Source organism: Platalea leucorodia (genome assembly GCF_965183815.1).
Source record: "Platalea leucorodia genome assembly, chromosome: 13".
Classification (NCBI taxonomy): Eukaryota; Metazoa; Chordata; class Aves; order Pelecaniformes; family Threskiornithidae; genus Platalea; species Platalea leucorodia.
In genome coordinates this window covers 13,625,746-13,641,208 of record NC_138835.1, presented here as the reverse complement: position 1 = coordinate 13,641,208, position 15,463 = coordinate 13,625,746, and the positions used below count along the sequence as shown (strand labels likewise).

At 55.6% G+C, this 15,463-nt stretch overlaps 2 protein-coding genes across 6 annotated transcripts in view; one reads left to right on the top strand and one right to left on the bottom strand.

Moving 5' to 3' along the window:
- The window catches only part of LAMA5 (laminin subunit alpha 5), a gene marked incomplete at its 5' end in the record, with an annotated part of 94,643 nt that extends 88,555 nt beyond the window's left edge, over positions 1-6,088 (top strand). The window contains 15 exons of the mRNA XM_082325699.1: positions 297-428; positions 629-780; positions 1,169-1,301; positions 1,567-1,707; positions 1,932-2,062; positions 2,144-2,311; positions 2,405-2,537; positions 2,679-2,836; positions 2,969-3,155; positions 3,446-3,598; positions 3,720-3,879; positions 3,987-4,117; positions 4,221-4,311; positions 5,491-5,610; positions 5,751-6,088. Coding sequence (XP_082181825.1) covers positions 297-428; positions 629-780; positions 1,169-1,301; positions 1,567-1,707; positions 1,932-2,062; positions 2,144-2,311; positions 2,405-2,537; positions 2,679-2,836; positions 2,969-3,155; positions 3,446-3,598; positions 3,720-3,879; positions 3,987-4,117; positions 4,221-4,311; positions 5,491-5,610; positions 5,751-5,917 — 2,157 coding nt within the window. The 3' untranslated portion in view covers positions 5,918-6,088. The remainder of the gene's footprint in view (positions 1-296; positions 429-628; positions 781-1,168; positions 1,302-1,566; positions 1,708-1,931; positions 2,063-2,143; positions 2,312-2,404; positions 2,538-2,678; positions 2,837-2,968; positions 3,156-3,445; positions 3,599-3,719; positions 3,880-3,986; positions 4,118-4,220; positions 4,312-5,490; positions 5,611-5,750) is intronic.
- Positions 6,089-7,402: 1,314 nt separating this feature from the next.
- ADRM1 (ADRM1 26S proteasome ubiquitin receptor) lies at positions 7,403-15,239 on the bottom strand. 5 transcript variants are annotated; one of them, XM_082326240.1, is made up of 10 exons: positions 15,160-15,239; positions 14,014-14,224; positions 13,632-13,748; positions 13,429-13,552; positions 12,918-13,004; positions 10,538-10,619; positions 10,068-10,297; positions 9,609-9,766; positions 8,534-8,636; positions 7,403-7,521 (listed from the first exon to the last, which is right to left on the bottom strand). In XM_082326240.1, the coding sequence occupies exons 2-10, from the start codon at positions 14,221-14,223 to the stop codon at positions 7,505-7,507; spliced, it is 1,128 nt and encodes a 375-aa protein (XP_082182366.1). In that variant the 5' UTR covers position 14,224; positions 15,160-15,239; the 3' UTR covers positions 7,403-7,504. The 5 variants fall into 5 exon arrangements, with proteins under 5 accessions (XP_082182366.1, XP_082182362.1, XP_082182363.1 ...); XM_082326236.1 differs by lacking the exon at positions 7,403-7,521 and adding an exon at positions 7,662-7,885; XM_082326237.1 differs by lacking the exons at positions 7,403-7,521; positions 15,160-15,239 and adding exons at positions 7,662-7,885; positions 14,552-14,844.
- Between the last annotated feature and the right edge of the window lie 224 nt (positions 15,240-15,463).

Genomic DNA, 15,463 nt, shown 5'->3' with positions numbered 1-15,463 from the left:
CTGGAGGGACTCCCCTGAACTCCAAGAGCACCCACGCACAGACCCTCCGAGCTGGGCCAGGGTTCACTAGGGCAGGCAGTGCTGCAAGGAGCATTTCCCGCCTGCGGTGCCATCCCTGCGCCCCACCAGAGGGCTGCCATTTGCAGATAAATCCCCAGTAATTGTAGCAGTGGTGCATCAAGGCACCCGCAGCAGGACCTGTTCCCACTGGTGCTAAAGGGCAGGTCGGGCTCAGCGCCACAGCTGCACGCTGGACACCGGGACATGGGGCTGACTGTCCCTCCTGCCTCCCCCAGGGTCAATTCCTGTGTCTGGCCATCCGGGACGGGAAGCTGGTGCTTTACTATGACTTCAGTACCGGCCTGGAGATGGCAAAACCCAGCAGCAACTCCTCCTCCCTCACCATCAGCAGCACCACAAACAAAGCGGTAAGGGGGAACAGCTGCCTGCCCAGCTTGCTTGGAGGGCTCCTCATTGGGGGCAGGGGGGCATGTGGACCCTTGTTTTTGGTGGGGGAGAGCTGCAAGAAAGTCTTTGACTAGAGCCATGAACCAGACACATTGTGCTGCCCTCTGTGATGGACCTAATTGCCCCAGGCTGGCGGATCATTTTTCTCCTCTGTCTCCAGATCCAGATTTTCCTCCTCAAAATGAATAGCAAGAAGCGCATCCTGGTGCGGCTGGAGCGCCTCACCATCTTCATGGTGGAGCAGGAGAACTCCCTGGAGAACGCTGTCTCCTACTATCTGGGTGGTGTGCCCCCAGCTGTGCTGCCCCCCAGGTGAGTCCAGCCCGTGGTGGGGTGGGGCAGTCCATATCTTCCCCTCCAGTGGCCCTTGTGGTGGCCCTGGCCCTTTCTCAGCCATATCCAGGGCTGTTGGGGCCCTGCTGAAATACTGGGGGGAGATTTCCTCTTCCTGCCCATCACCATGAGCTTTTGAGGGTGGGACATCATCTCTGGTGAGGAGTGAGGTGCTGGTGGGTGTCGCCAAGTCCTCCTTTGCTGTGCTGGGTGCTCTGGAAAGCCTTGTGCCTGGGGTACTGGAGATACCTGTGGCCATCACGGGTCCTTCCCAGGCACTCTGTTTGAAGGGCTGCAGGGCCAGGTCCTGCGCAGAGCTGGATCCTGCCTGGTGCTGTCCTCATAACACTGCTTGCTTCTCCTGCAGCTTGAAAGCGCTCTTCCCCACGGGTGGGCCCATCCGGGGCTGCATGAAGGGCTTGAAGGCTCTCGGCAAATATGTCGACCTGAAGCGCATGAGCACCGTTGGCGTGAGCTACGGGTGCACCTCGGACCTCCTGGTAAGCACAAAGCCCTGGCAGCCTGGCCAGCACGCTGGGGAAAGGGAGCACAGGCCCCATCTCCCCTCATTCACACAGAAACAAGCACAAAACCCCCAGGTCCTCGGTGCAGGGGGGGTGTGGGAAGGTGCTCCACATGGCTGGCCATAGCACTGGCCAGACCCAGCGAGGGCCTGAACACCTTCAGTCACCCTCCCAGCACCCCTGCAACGCCAGGGCCGGGCTCTCACCTCATCTCACCTCACCTGCATGGTGTCCTTTGCAGGTGGCTCGCTCAGTCAGTGTCCATGGCCACGGCTACCTGACCCTGGCCCTGAAGGACGTGCCAGGGCTGCAGGACTTCTACAGCGGCTTCGGCTTCCGGACGAGCCAGCGCGAGGGGCTGCTCTACCACCATGCCACCCAGGTGGGCACCTGCAGTCCCCCCAGGTGTCCCAGCAGCAGGGCATGAACATCCGCTCCTGCTCTGGGGATGGTGCTGCTCCCCCTTGGGAAAGGGGGGGATTTTGATGGGGCCAGGGGGTGCATCCACAGTGAAATCTGCACCCTGAGCTCCTAGAAGGTGGTGGGGAAATGGGCCTTTCCTTGGGGTTCAGCTCCTGAGTGGCAGTGGGGCAATGCTTTCTGCAGGAGGGGATGTGCCAGGTGTCCCTCCAGAGGGGCCAGCTGACCTTGAACCTACTGGAAACAGAAGTCACCACTGAAAATGCCTATGCGGATGACAGGACCCACTACGTGGCCTTCTACAGCGATGCCCGTGGGTACGTGTCCTGGCAGCGCACAGGGGATGGCGTGCTGGTGGCCACGGGGACCCACTTGGCCCACACTGTTCCCCCCCGCAGGGTCCGGCTGTACGTGGACGATGAGCTGCAAGACACCACAGCAAGCACTGGGCCCAGCCGGCGGCAGCGACGGCAGGATGGGCAGCCGCTCTTCCAGCTTGGGGGCTCACCAGAGCCGGGTGCCCTCAGCAACCTCACCGGCTGCATTGGGAATGTCTTCGTCAAGCGGTGAGCATTGCTGCGCCCCTTCCCAGAGTGCAGGGCGCAGCCCCTTCCTGCCTCCTGGCTGGCCCGGTGACAGGGACCCCTTCTTGTGTGTAGGATGTCAGAGCCACAGATGGTGGTGGACCTGCAGCAGAACCTGGAGAGCATCAACGTCACCATGAGCTGTCCTTGGGGCGAGCAGCCGCAGCAGCTCAGAGTCACTCTGAAGAAGGACAGGCGGAAACCCAAGGTATGAGCTGCTGCCAAAACTCCCCACATCTTCCTCCTCCTCATCCTCAGATGCCACCATTGCCCCCTCGCTGAGCACTTCTGCCTGGTGGCACCTGCAGGGATGCTCCCCTCACTCCATTCCTTGGTACAACTTGTGTAGGTGCCGGGCAAGCCTGCCTCGAAGGACCGCCGCCATGATCGGGATGGGCTCTGCCGGCTGCACCCACAGCCCCATGCAGCCGGGGGCACCTTCCGCTTCGGGGGTGCCCCAAGCAGTCGGTGGGAGTTTGAGGAGATCCCAGCCTCCTTTGGCTGGAGGTGAGGCTCACCCTACACCCACCCCACACCCACCCCACACAAGCTTGGCCCTGGGGACCATCTCTTGGAGAGCAGGTGTCCCTTGCAGTTGTGGGAGAGCAGGGTGCTCTCATCACCCCCCTGTTCCTGCAGGTCGCATTTCTCCCTGGAGGTGAAGCTGAACTCCTCCAGTGGGCTGCTCTTCTACGTGGCGGGCAAGAGGGGCACCTTCATGGCTCTCTTTGTTTCCAACGGGCGCTTTGTCTTCCTGGTGGACGTCGGCGGGCACCGGCTGCGCATCCGCAGCAAAGACAAGTACCGCGACCGGCGGTGGCACACGGTGAGCGGAGGGCTGGGGCTCAGCAGGACCTCCTTGAGCCACGTCGCTTCCATGAGCCCCGCATTGCCGGGTGCCTGTGCAGGGGTTAGCTCGGTGCAGCCCTGCTCTGGGCATTGCTTCCTAATTGCACACGGGACACCCGCGGTCCCACGGGAGCAAAGCGGAGAGCAAAAACACAGCCAGGGCTGGCTGAACCTCCCAGCTGAGGTCTCCCTTCCCTGGCTGCAGCCCTGGGGCTCCTCCCAACCCAGGAAGCCCCCAGCCCTGGCTCTGACCTTTGGTCTTTGCAGGTCGTCTTCAGCAGAGACCAGAGCCGAGCCCAGCTGGTTATTGACGGGCTGCGAGCCCAGGATGCTGCAGTGGCCACTGCGGGGTTCTTTGTGGCCCAGACACCCTTGTATGTGGGGGGGATCCCAGATGGAAAAGCCAAGGCTCACATACCGGTAAGGGCTTGGTGGTCCCATGGCACGGCCCTGTCTTGGCCAGTTCCCAGTCCCGTGGCATTGCCCCATGCCTGCCCTTTTTTGGCCCCTCCACGCTCACTCTGGTGGCCACTCTCCACAGGTTGCATCGGCCTCCAGCTTCGATGGCTGCCTGAGGAACCCACAGCTGGACGGGAGGCCCCTGGGTCCCCCCTCACGCACCTTCGGGGTGACGCCGTGCTACGAGGGCGCACTGGAGAGCGGGGTCTTCTTTGCTGCAGATGGCGGGTCCGTCGTCCTAGGTAGCCCACAGCAGCCTGGGCTGGCTCCCACGGCCCTGGGACTGGGAGGGACGCGTCTCATGGGAGGTCCCTTGTCCCCCTCCTCACCAGTAGCATTTCTCTTCCAGCTGATGCAGTGGCAACTGAGCAGGACTTGGAGGTGACGCTGGAGGTCCGTCCCCGCAGTGCCTCTGGCCTCATCTTCTACATCAGCACGAGGAGAAGCTACCATCTCCTGCTGTACATGGAGGAGACAAAGGTAGTGAGAAGGTGGCTTCCTCACAGGTTTTCAGAGGCAGCGGCCATCTCCTGCCCATCCCGCTCAGCTCACTGTGCTCTAATGGGTTTGTCTCACACACCAGGTCACCGTGAGAGTGAACGCTGGGGCTGATGAGTTCTCCGCATCAGTGACATGCCCATCTCTCTGCGATGGGCAGTGGCACACCATCGCAGGTGAGGTGACAGCCAGCACTTGGCTCTGGGACGCTGCTCCACTCCTGCTGCTCAGCCCACATCTCCAGGGGGGGAGCCTGGGGCCCTTCCTTGGGTATTTAAACCCCAGCTCCCACCTGTGTGCACTTAATGTGGGAGATCGTAGCTGCTATTAAGTCATTTCCTAATTAAGAGCCCTTGCCTGATCTTGTTAGTGCTGGCAGATCTGGTGGGCAGGAGAGACAGGGTGCTTCCCCAGGTCACGGAGCGGCCGGGGATGTCCCACGGTCCTGCTGGGCCAGTGCTGGTCTCGGCTCCATCCAGGGCTGTCCTGCTGAAAGCAAAAGCCCGACTTGTGCAGATTGTGTCCAAAGGCTCAAAGCCCACAGCTGGGGCCACGGATTTGCAGGATTCACGCTTGTATGGGCAAAACTCAGCCTTTAATGTATTTGCCATTGACAAGTGGGTCTCTTCTCCCCAGTAACAAGTGATAGGATGAGAGGAAACGGCCTCAAGCTGCGCCAGGGGAGGTTTAGGTTGGATATTAGGAAAAACTTCTTCACTGAAAGGGTGGTCAAGCATTGGAACAGGCTGCCCAGGGAAGGGGTTGAGTCCCCACCCTGGAGGTATTTAAAGGACAGATAGACATGGTGCTCGAGGACATGGTATAGTGATGGACCTGGCAGTGTTAGGTTAACGGTTGGACTTGATGATCTTAAGGGTCTTTTCCAACCTTGACGATTCTATGATATATGAAGTGCTAAGGTTTTGCACCAAGCCCTTTCTGGGGGTGGGGGTCCCAGCTACAGCCCCCATCTGAGCGCAGCTCTGTTTTAAACCCTCATCTTGCTCGACCCAGCGCTGGGTGAGAGCCAGCATGGGCTCCTGGTGCATTTTCAGCTTCAGGACCTCCCCATCTGTGGCCAGAGCCAGTCTGAGCTGATCCCCTTAGGCCTGGCATGTGCTGTCCCACCCCGCTGGGAGAGGGCAGCCCTCTTCACTACATCACGACTCAGTGCTTTGTGGGTGGCTGCTGTGGCCAAAGGACAGATTTTTGGGGAGGATCTCCAAGCTCTGGCTGTTTCCCCAAGAGCCAGGCCAGGCCCTCTGACCCTCCCAGAAGTTTTGCTCTGCTCCAGCACTGGTCTCTGCCAGAGGGCATAGCGGACTTGCAGCACTGACTCTTGTTTCCTTTCGCAGTTACCAAATGGAAAAACATAATCCAGGTGGATGTGGACACAGAAGGCAACTACACGGTGGGACCCAGCCAGCCTCCTGCGCCCAGCGCAAGGGCAACCTTCTATGCGGGAGGGCTGCCAGGTGAGTTGGGAAAGATGCGCTCCAGAAAGAAATACCGCACAGCCAAGAGGGATACTGTTCCAGGTGCAAGACAGAGGTACTTAATCCCCTGCCCTCCTAATAGCCAGGCTAATGCTTGCTGTTACTTGCTCCTTCTGCAGAGACAGACAAGGCCAGCACAGTGTCACCGTTACCTCCCTCATTACGTCCCCTCCCTCATTATGTGGGCTGCATAAGGAACCTGGTGATTAACCGGAGCCACGTGGACCTGCCACGAGCCGGGACTGTCAGGGGCTCCGTTGGCCTTAAGGGTTGCCCTGTGCTGTAAGTAAGTGCACCTCCGTGTACAGCCTGACCGACAGAAAGCTGCGCTGCTCCCCGGGCCCCAGATGTCACCTACTCGATAGCATTAACTGTGGTCAAACATACTTGATCTCCAGTGACTGCGGGCGCAAGTCTGGGGCCAAAACCAGAGAGGGGCCACGCATCCATGGGGAAGGAGGGCAGGGGAGGAAGGTGGGGAGGAGGGGGCACTTTGGGGACATCTTTCACAAATATAACCAAAAAGTTGGAGCAGGATGCGGAGGCAGGTCCGAGTCCTTCCCCCGGGGTCGAGCATCTGCAGCAGGACTCGTGCTGCCGCGTGGCTCGTGGTGAGAGCAGCTGTCCTCCGCGGAGCGTGAGCTGACGCGCGCAGCAGCTGCGCATCGTGTCCCAAATCCTGTTCCCTTTACCCCACACTTACAACGCACATAGATTTAGTTCACGGAACACTTGAGGCTATTAATAACAGTCACAGACTGTCTTCTGCTAAAGGCTGTAGGCAGTTTCTGTTTTATAATAAATGCAATTAGGACAAACTGGATTAATTCAGTCACTTTTGTGTTTTTAAAAGCAAAGACGCATTTAACCTCCCCCCAAGAGCAGTCGCAGTTCACCTGCCGCTGCTACGCGGAGAGCTCTACAAGGGGGAACTTGGACAAAATTCTGGTCACAGAATTAGCATCTTCTTATCAGATTAATTTATAAGACTCAAAAAAAGGAAGAAAATAGGCTGGGAGAACTGCTGAGGGAAAGCAGAAAGACACAACCACCACTCTGACTCTCTGCAGTTGCATTCAGCGCTGGTAGATACACTGACAAAAGTCCTGTTGCGTGAAGCAAGAAACTTGCTTGAAAGGGAATGAAGAAAGGTTACCTCCGAGCCTGGCGGGCACGGGCGGCGCTTGGCCCTCGCCCGCCCTGCCAGCGGTTGCCTTCTCCTGCTCAGCCTCACTCACGCCTCTCGTAGTGCAGCCTTCACTTGAAAACAACTTCTCCCAAGACACCTAGCTCACTCGTGCACTTACACGTCATATATGTATCTGTGTGTGTACATATATAGCCGGCCACCTGGGGACAAAGTCTTGCTTCTGAAATGGACTTATAACTTATATCATTACACTGCGGGATTTTTTTTATGAGGGGTAAATATTGTAAAATGCGTTTTTAACATGTCCATCTTAAACAAATGTAATTACGACCTGTTTCTAAGTTGTAGCATTAAAGATGGTCTTTGTAAATCACTGGTACATACTTTGGAGTCAAATAAAGTTTTATGTTACTCTCTTTACTGGTGAAGAGCAAGTATGAGGCTGATGTAGAGCTGGAAGAGGAACAATCACCACCTCAGGCAGTGGCAGTTTGTGTTTGCCATAAGCAGCTCCCTCCTCGTGCGGCAGCTGCGGCAGCAGTGCTCCAATGTTCACCAAGGTGCCCCTGCTCCTGTTCAAGAGCGAAGTCCTGCAGCCAGGACAGGACAGGACGTCTGGGACAAGGACGGGGTGAGCTGGCAGCCCTGCAGATCACAACCTGGTGGGCCCAAAACTGCCCGGCCGTCAGCAATGCGTCCCTGAGGTGCTCGTTACTCACAGAATCACAGGGCTCGACCCTCTTAGCACAAGGAAATCAGAAGAATTAGTGGAGCCTGATGTCAAAAGCATCAAAACCGAACAGTAAGCAACTCCACTGACAAGGAAGAGCAAGTACTGCTTTAAGTGTGCACGTTAAACAGACTGAGAAGGAACAGTATGGCAGATAAAGAAAATTCCTTTATTTGTAGATTTATATAAGCATAATATGAAGTTAGTAATCCTACTGCAGTTGCTTAAGTTAGTATCTAGGAATATCTGTAAGGAAGAGCAAATAACTTAATCTAAACTCATATCTTCCTCTTCGTCTTTCTTGTCCTTAGAGTCTCCTTCCTTTTGGTCTGACTTGACACTGTTCTGCATTGCTTTGGCAAACGCTTCTACATCTAGAAGTTAAACACATTAGTTACTTAACTTTGCGCTTTCTGGGACAGAGTTCATTGTCCACAGGAGGTTAAGCTTCATTACTTGGAAAGTAAACTTGATTTAATAGGAATCTATTAGTAGGGAAGAAAATTTTAACACATTCAATATATAACACGCCCTTGGATCTCTCTGACACAGCCAGCATTTTAACTCCTTTGCACAGGCAGCCTAAGACCAGAATTACATCAGTTGTGGAATGGAGTCTAAAAGCTCATCAGGGAACAGTGACAGCCCTCCCCCCAGCTGCAGACCCCCCGTGTTCACTTAATTCAGATGAATCACTAAAGACTCCCACAAAAAGGCGTTCTGAACAAGGTGACTCTGACATCTCGAGTCCTTTGCATCTCTATCAAGAACACAACGCCAAGGCTGCTCAGCACATCTCTTTGCAGAACCCCGGCTTCTCTAAATGCACACCTGACAGCACCCCGTGCCTGCTGGGGAACACCTGAGCCACTCGCCTTCGTAAAAAAGAGCGGGCTCCTGACAGCCACTCAGCAGCTAATCGTTACATTCCCCACTCAATGGCTGTGTGCAGTGAAAAACCAAAACAAAAAACACAACCCAACAAACCACTTCACTGTGTTCCCAACAGCACCAATACTTACCGCCTTTATTTGCTGCATCTACCGCCTCTGCGGGTAAGCCAAACTGACTCATTAGTGGGCCGAGCTGTCCTGAAGCTAAGGCAGCACTGAACATGCTCAATGCCTGTGAATTGGAGTCAACAGCGTCAAAAAAAGTTTGCATCATGTTTTTCCAGCATCAGGTGGCTGCTGTGCAATACCGGCCGGAGAGAGCCGCCCCGGTACGGCGCGGTGACGGCGCGGCCGGCCCGGGAGCAGCCGCTCTCCTTTACAAACTACTGCGCTGTGGGCAGGCTTCGAAATGCCGCTACGCCACAGGCGCCGTGCGGATTCTGCCATCGGGAACAACGTCTGCTCTGAACCAGCCAGGTGCCAGTTAGCACAAACTGGTACGCCCCGCTAGACTGAGCGACGCAGCAAACCACGGCGCCGGAACCTCCGGTCGGTTTAGTGCCTGGACAACTTAAAGTTTTGTCTAGATGCAGATACTCTATCAAGTCACCCCAATTAAAAACATCCCTCATTTCCGAGTCATGTCTGCACAAGAGTTCCCATGGTTTAAACTAAAAGCAGTCATCTTTTAGCCACTGAAATTTTGCAATTTGACAAATTTCAATCACTCAGTGTAACCAGTTCAAATTGGCCTGTGATAGAGCTTTAATCACACACAGCCAGCTCTGGAACTAAGCACTAGCGGTTCAAGAGGAACAAGGGACGCAGTGCTGTAAACGTGAGCATCTCTTCCTGTCAGTCACTTGACCATTACGGAGGCTGCTGACAAGCCGCTCTCCGACAGGGACTGATGAATTTGCTACTGCTCCTGTCATTTGCCAGAGAGCATTTATAATAAAGAGAAAGGTAAAGCCCAATTCCAAGCGAAAAAGTAAAAAAAAAACATTCTGATCTGCTCTTGGGTGACCGCAGGAAGGAAGAACTAGTGCTCCATTAAATCGTGTCCCTCCTCCTTTCCACGTCTACAGAGCAGCTTCCTATTCTGAACAGTGTCAGGAACCTGAACAAGCAGGGCAAGGCGGGTCGTGACGCACGGGGGAGGAGGGAAGGAGAAGTGCACTTCCCGTGACAGCCAGGCATCTACCTGCTGGAACTGAGGAGACGTCAGGGTATTCTGAATCTCTTCTGCAGTCTGCGGCAGAGATTCCCCCGAGGGAAGGTAAGGCATCAACCGCTCTTGAACTTCAGCGTTGGCCAGGATGGGAGCCATTATCTCGGGAGTCAGAACAGTTGCCAGGTCAACTAGGAGACAAAGAAATGGTTGGCTGTTAGACTATGCACACAACCCCATGGTTTTGCCATGTAAACCAAAAGAGGAGTACGGAAATGTAGTTGGCACACTGCGAGCATCCCTTCTCCCTCTCTCAAGTTTTGGAGTGAGAATAAGACACTTGAAGTGGCCAAGAACAGCAGTCAAAGGGGAAAAAAAACAACAACAACAACAACAACAAAAAGTAAGAGACCTTTCAAACCAATTTGGACCAGGATAGGACAGTAAAACAGCTCCAAAGGACTCCCGGATCCAAGGGCAGCACACCGTTACCTTGCTGTCCTCCGGCTCCGGACGGCACGTTCATGGTAGCTAAAATGTTCTGCAGGTCACTCAGTTGAATGGGCTGGGTTGGGCTTGTGGCCGAGCTGGTGCCATTACCCGAACTCGGTACGGGGCTCGGGCTGGTCACAGCCGCAGCCGCAGGAACGGACGGGGCAGGCGTTACACGTGTCGAAGAAGTCGTGGAAGATGGCGTCACAGCAGCTGACTGGCTGCGAGAGCTGGAGGAGATAATTAGTATAATTAATTCCCTGGGAAAAACAGCTTTGCCTCTTTTATTTTGAAAAGCTTCTTGTCAAGCCCTTACAATATGAAGGGCTCCTACCCTGATTTTAGAGAGGTAGGAAGCAGTCTTAATCCGCATCATGCTTCCTATTCAGTAGGCCACGATTCCTCCCACAGAAGTGGCAACTCTACGTTACGAAAGTACTACAAACCCAGACCTGACCCGACCATCCTACCTTGACGACGAACTGCTGGTCGGGGGTCCCCCGCTCCCAAGCAGACTGGCCAGCCCAGGACCCGTCAGCGCGCCCAGCCCACCTTCCGTAAACATAAAAGAAGAACAGGTTTAGAAACTTGTTTCTTCGGGTTTTTTGCACCCCTCTGCTCTAGAGAGGTCACTCTTGTACCTGAAAGGTTTTATTTGCTAAAACAAAGGAGGAGGGGGTGAAAGAGCCCAGACCAACCCCCCCACCCCTTCTGTAAATCAACAGCTCTCATTTTCTGATCTTGCATCCCTGTTAGAAACTGCCCGAGAGAGCTGCACGTTTCAGAAATGACTCAATTTCTAGATGTACACAAGGATAACATTACTTCCGTTTGTGCCGTATGTACACCATCATTGTAACACAGCCCTCTCCTCTTATCTACCGGTTCCCAAAAATCCAACTTTTCTCTAAACTTTAAAGCCAAGGCCCTCAGCAGAAGATGACAGAGGCAGCCTTTGAGCCACCGCCGCCGCCTCCCCATACACCTGGGTTTTGCAGCTTCAAACCTATCGCAGAGATGCGGCAGCAGAATCAGCTGAGTCCTTAAATGCTTCATAGGCAGAGCAAAGGAAGGACAACCGCACGCAAACCAAGTGCTCCCAGCAGAGCAGCGATAGGAAACACAGCAGGAAACCAACACCCGGCCTTACAGCCGGCTGCCCTAAGGAATCAGAATCGGCCTCCTTCATCCACACATCCCAACTACCAAGGACTTATCGCAGCATCAAGAACATCAGCTAAAAAGAGCTGGGGAAAGGCCTGGCTTCTAGGTCCGCTGGCGCTGTCAGTGACCGACTGTCCCCCTACAACTCCTTTGAGCCACATCGGCCAAACGAACGCTCCACTGACCACACGCTTCGCATCCAGCGGTTTCTTGCACCACATCCAATTAGATACGTGTCCCTGCGCAAGCACCTGCGTTCATCACCCACCTTTTGGGAACTACCTGCAAGCAGAGGACAGAACGGCACCGCTCCGTTAGCAAACACATGAGTAACTGAAGCTGCAGGCCACCGGCGGGCAGAGCGAGCACCAGCCACCAGCTCCTCCTTCGTACAGGACCCCTCCTACGGAACCATGCCCGTAACGCTCGCGTTCACCGGTCACAGAGCTTCCGCCGCAGCAGGAGCGGCAGGGCGAAGCTACCCGGGCTGTTCCACACGCTACTCTGCTCAGTTTGTCCTGGCTAGGAAAGCTTACCCAGGAGCAGGAAAGCTCCTTTGTTGCAGGAGCTCTGCAATACAGGCAGAGTCCTGAGAGAGATGCAAACCAGATGCAAAAGAACAAGATGCTACTGGGGGAAGAGATGCACACAGATTCACCACAACCACTGTTTGCCGAGGCAAGCAGATGGTTTTCTTTGTGTTACCGTAGTGAGTTTCACGTCAAGCTGTCTTATGGTTAGATGAAAAGGCAAAGAAAGAAGAGCTGCTGAGAAAAAGTGTTGAGAAGAAGAGGAACAGAGTCTCAGGAGTCACATGAAGCTTCAAGAAGGAAGATCTTTTCCAAACACATCCTAAAAAGCCAGAAACTTCCAACACTAACATTAGATTTGCATCTGAACATCCCGCCAACGTGAGATTCGCATCTGAAGCTAAAGAGACACGAGCTAGATCCACAAAAATGGACTCTGGAGCTTAAGCACAGAGCCTCAGTCACTGCCACCTGCTAAGTGTTACTTTGCCTACTTCCATTCGAGGGTCTGACTTCTCGGGAAACGCTCTACCGGGCTCGGAGCATGGACAGCGTTAAGAACGGACGACAGCAGGGACCCCAACACACCTCTCATCCCCTTCAGAGAAACAGCACGGTGACCCAAGCTCTCCCCAGCGCTGCCCAGGAGAGAAAGCCCTAACCTGAGCCTTACTCCTCTGACTAGAGAGCGCTGCGGGGTGGGTACCTCCAGCCTTCCTCTGGAACGCTTTCTGCTTCGCACACAAATATTCACTGGATCAGAGACAGCAGGAGCAACTCCGCAGCTCGGTAACTGGGACATTCACCAGGGATGAGTCCTTGGTTTTCAGTCCCTGCTCCAGTGAATATTTAGGAGGAAGAGGAGGGGTGGAAAAAAAGGAGGAAAAAAAAAAAAGCAGAAGATTCAGTGGAGCAAGGAGCAGAACCGACGTTCCTTGCGGATCAAGCCCTAAGAGGAGTGCCGTGTAGAATCTGGTACCCTCCGTTTCCTGCATCCTTTTTTTGCCCCTTAGCTCATCTTTGAGGCAGGGCCTTGCTTTCTCACATGAAAGCAGCGCTATTTAAATCAATAGCACTACTTGAAAATATTGTCAGGTAAGATTTAACCTGGCAGGAGAAAATACCATTTTGGCATAAAGATATTAAAGCATTTTACCAAGTCCTCCTAAGCCCGTTGGTCCGATCAGCTGCATGAGCTGGTTATGGCTCATGTTTCCAAGAAGGCTTTGCAAGCCACCCTCACCTAAAAACAAAAACATTCTGAAACACAACATATTCACATAGGTTTTTTTTCACAGCACTCCGGCTCAAACAGCAGGAGATTAATTGGCATCACATTCTGTATGGAAAAAACAGTTTCAAGTGTTTACTGATTCATGATGCTCATAAAAGATAAATGCAACTTGGCTTCGTAAAGAGGTAAGACTCCAGAGAATCTACTGGAAACAGAGAGAGATTTCTTCTGGCAGTCTTAACTTTCAGCCTGCACCTACTACAACAGCACAGTTTATTTTGCTAAAAGCACGTTTACCCTTCTGGTATTAACATTGGCCCCAACTCACCCTCCACAGCCATCAGGAATTTCTCCCTAGGGAACTGTAAGTGCTCATTCTAAAAATAAATTTTAAAAAAGCCTCTCACGTGAAGGAGCAGAGAATGGACTGTACCTCCTAATGCCGAGAGCTCGTGGCCTCCGCTCGCATTTCCACCCAAAGCACCAGGCATTGGTGGATTGTTGAGATACTCGTTCACTTTACGGCAGTGTTCTTCATCCTTGTCCGTCTTCGGCTCCTGCAAGAAAGCTGCTCTTGGTACGAGGCAAACTGGAAGTATTTTGTTCCAAGACCTTTCTAATTGGCTTCCCACAAACCTGCATCCAGAAGAAGAGTCGCTTTGATCCTGCCTTGAACTTCAATACATACACACGGCCAGTGGTGCACTGAGGTACCCTCTTGAATTCACAGTCATCAGGAAAAATAATCAAATCCTGGAAAATGTGGCAGTAGAAACAAACGTTTGAGGAAATACATGAATATTCCTTTTAGCCTCCCAAAGACCTTGGCCCCCCTCCCCAAACCTCCTTCCATCTGCTCTGAGGAGCAGAGAGGATTTGGAAGCGCAGGGCTGTCAGGGCACAGTGGCATTCTCATCCCAATTTGTCTTGGAGAAGCTCTTTCAGCAAGGCCAGCAGAACAAGAACAAGACAGAGCGTGACTTAATGCCTCAGCACCGAAACACAAAACCATACTCACATCTTCGACGTTGCCCGAAGTCCTGTCCTTCCAGCAGAAGTGAATGAGGGAGTCATCGGTTTGCTGGATGTACACAAGGCCTTTTCTCTTGTCTGGCGTCACCGTGCTGCCTTTCAGGGACATCTTCCCTGCTCGAAATTCCACCAGGTATTTGCTCGAAGAGCCACGGGAGCCTGGCACCAGGCTTGGAAATAACGCACCTGAAGACATCCTGGAAAGAGAGAAAGAGCAGCAGATGTGATGAGAAACCTTCCAATATTCTCTCTTCTGAATATCAAATTTCAATCTTTATCAAGTGAGCTCCACGAGAGGATCCTGTCCCACCGCCCGCGGAATTTCAGGGCGATCCGCAAGAGCTAAAGCGGAGCCCAGGATGAGGACGGGGCGCTCCGCAGCTCTCCGCTAATAACGAGGAGCGCGTCGGCTAAGGTACTCGAAAATGAAACCACCTTCCCCCGACGCTTCCTTCTTCGGTTCCTATCAGGGTTCACAGGATCAGGGGCGTTTTAATGGCAAGAAGCCCTGCGGTAACGCGAACCTTCAGACTGCTGGCCAGCACCGCAGCGAGGACCGCAGCCGCCCCGGTGCCCGGCGGCCTCCTCACGGCTCAGCGCCCCGCCGCACCCGGCCTCGCCCACGGCAGCTCCGCGCCCCCCGAGCAAGGCGTTCGCCGGCCCCGCGGGCCGAGGCCGGGAGAGCGGCCGGCCTGCGTGACTTGGCAGTTGCTCCTAAGCTCGCACGGCCGCTGAGCCCCCCCGCGCCGGCCGATCCGAGCGCTCCGCCGGTAGCGGCCGGTCAGGCCCGGCCCCGCCGCAGGGGAGCCCGGCCCGAGCCCCTCACGCAAGGCAGGAGCGGAGCTGCCGGCACGCCGGGCCCGCGGGCAGGCCGCCGGGGCAGCACAGCGCGGCCCGGCCCGGCGCCCCGCAGGCCGCCCGCCCGCCGCCGGCGCTCCCCGCCCGCTCAGGAGCCGCGATCTCCAGCCGGGCCCCCCGAGGCCGCGTCCCCCCGGGCCTCCCCCGGCAGGGGACCCCGCTCCCCGCACGGGGCGCAGCCGACCCCCGGGCCGGCCCCGGGCGAGCGCCGAGGCAGGCGGCGGCCCGGGCCCCCAGGAGCCCCCCCGGAGCCCGCCGGTGCCGGTGCCGGTACCTGCCGCCGCCGCCGCCGCCGCCGCAGGCCCCGCGCCGCTCCGCTCTTCCTGCCCCCCGCGCCGGAACCCCGCCCGCCGCGGGGCGGGGCGGGGCGGCAGCGGGCGCCCCCGCGGCCCGGCGCGGTTGGACGGCGCGGCTGTCAGTCAGGGGCGGCGGCCCCGGCGCCCTGCTGTGTCACGGCGGCGGAAGATGGCGGCGCCCCCGCGCGGCAGGGCCCGGCCCCGGCGCTGCTCCCAAGCGGCCCCGGGGCCCGGGCCGCGGCCAAAGACGGCAGAAATGAACCCCTGTCGCTGAAGCGGGGC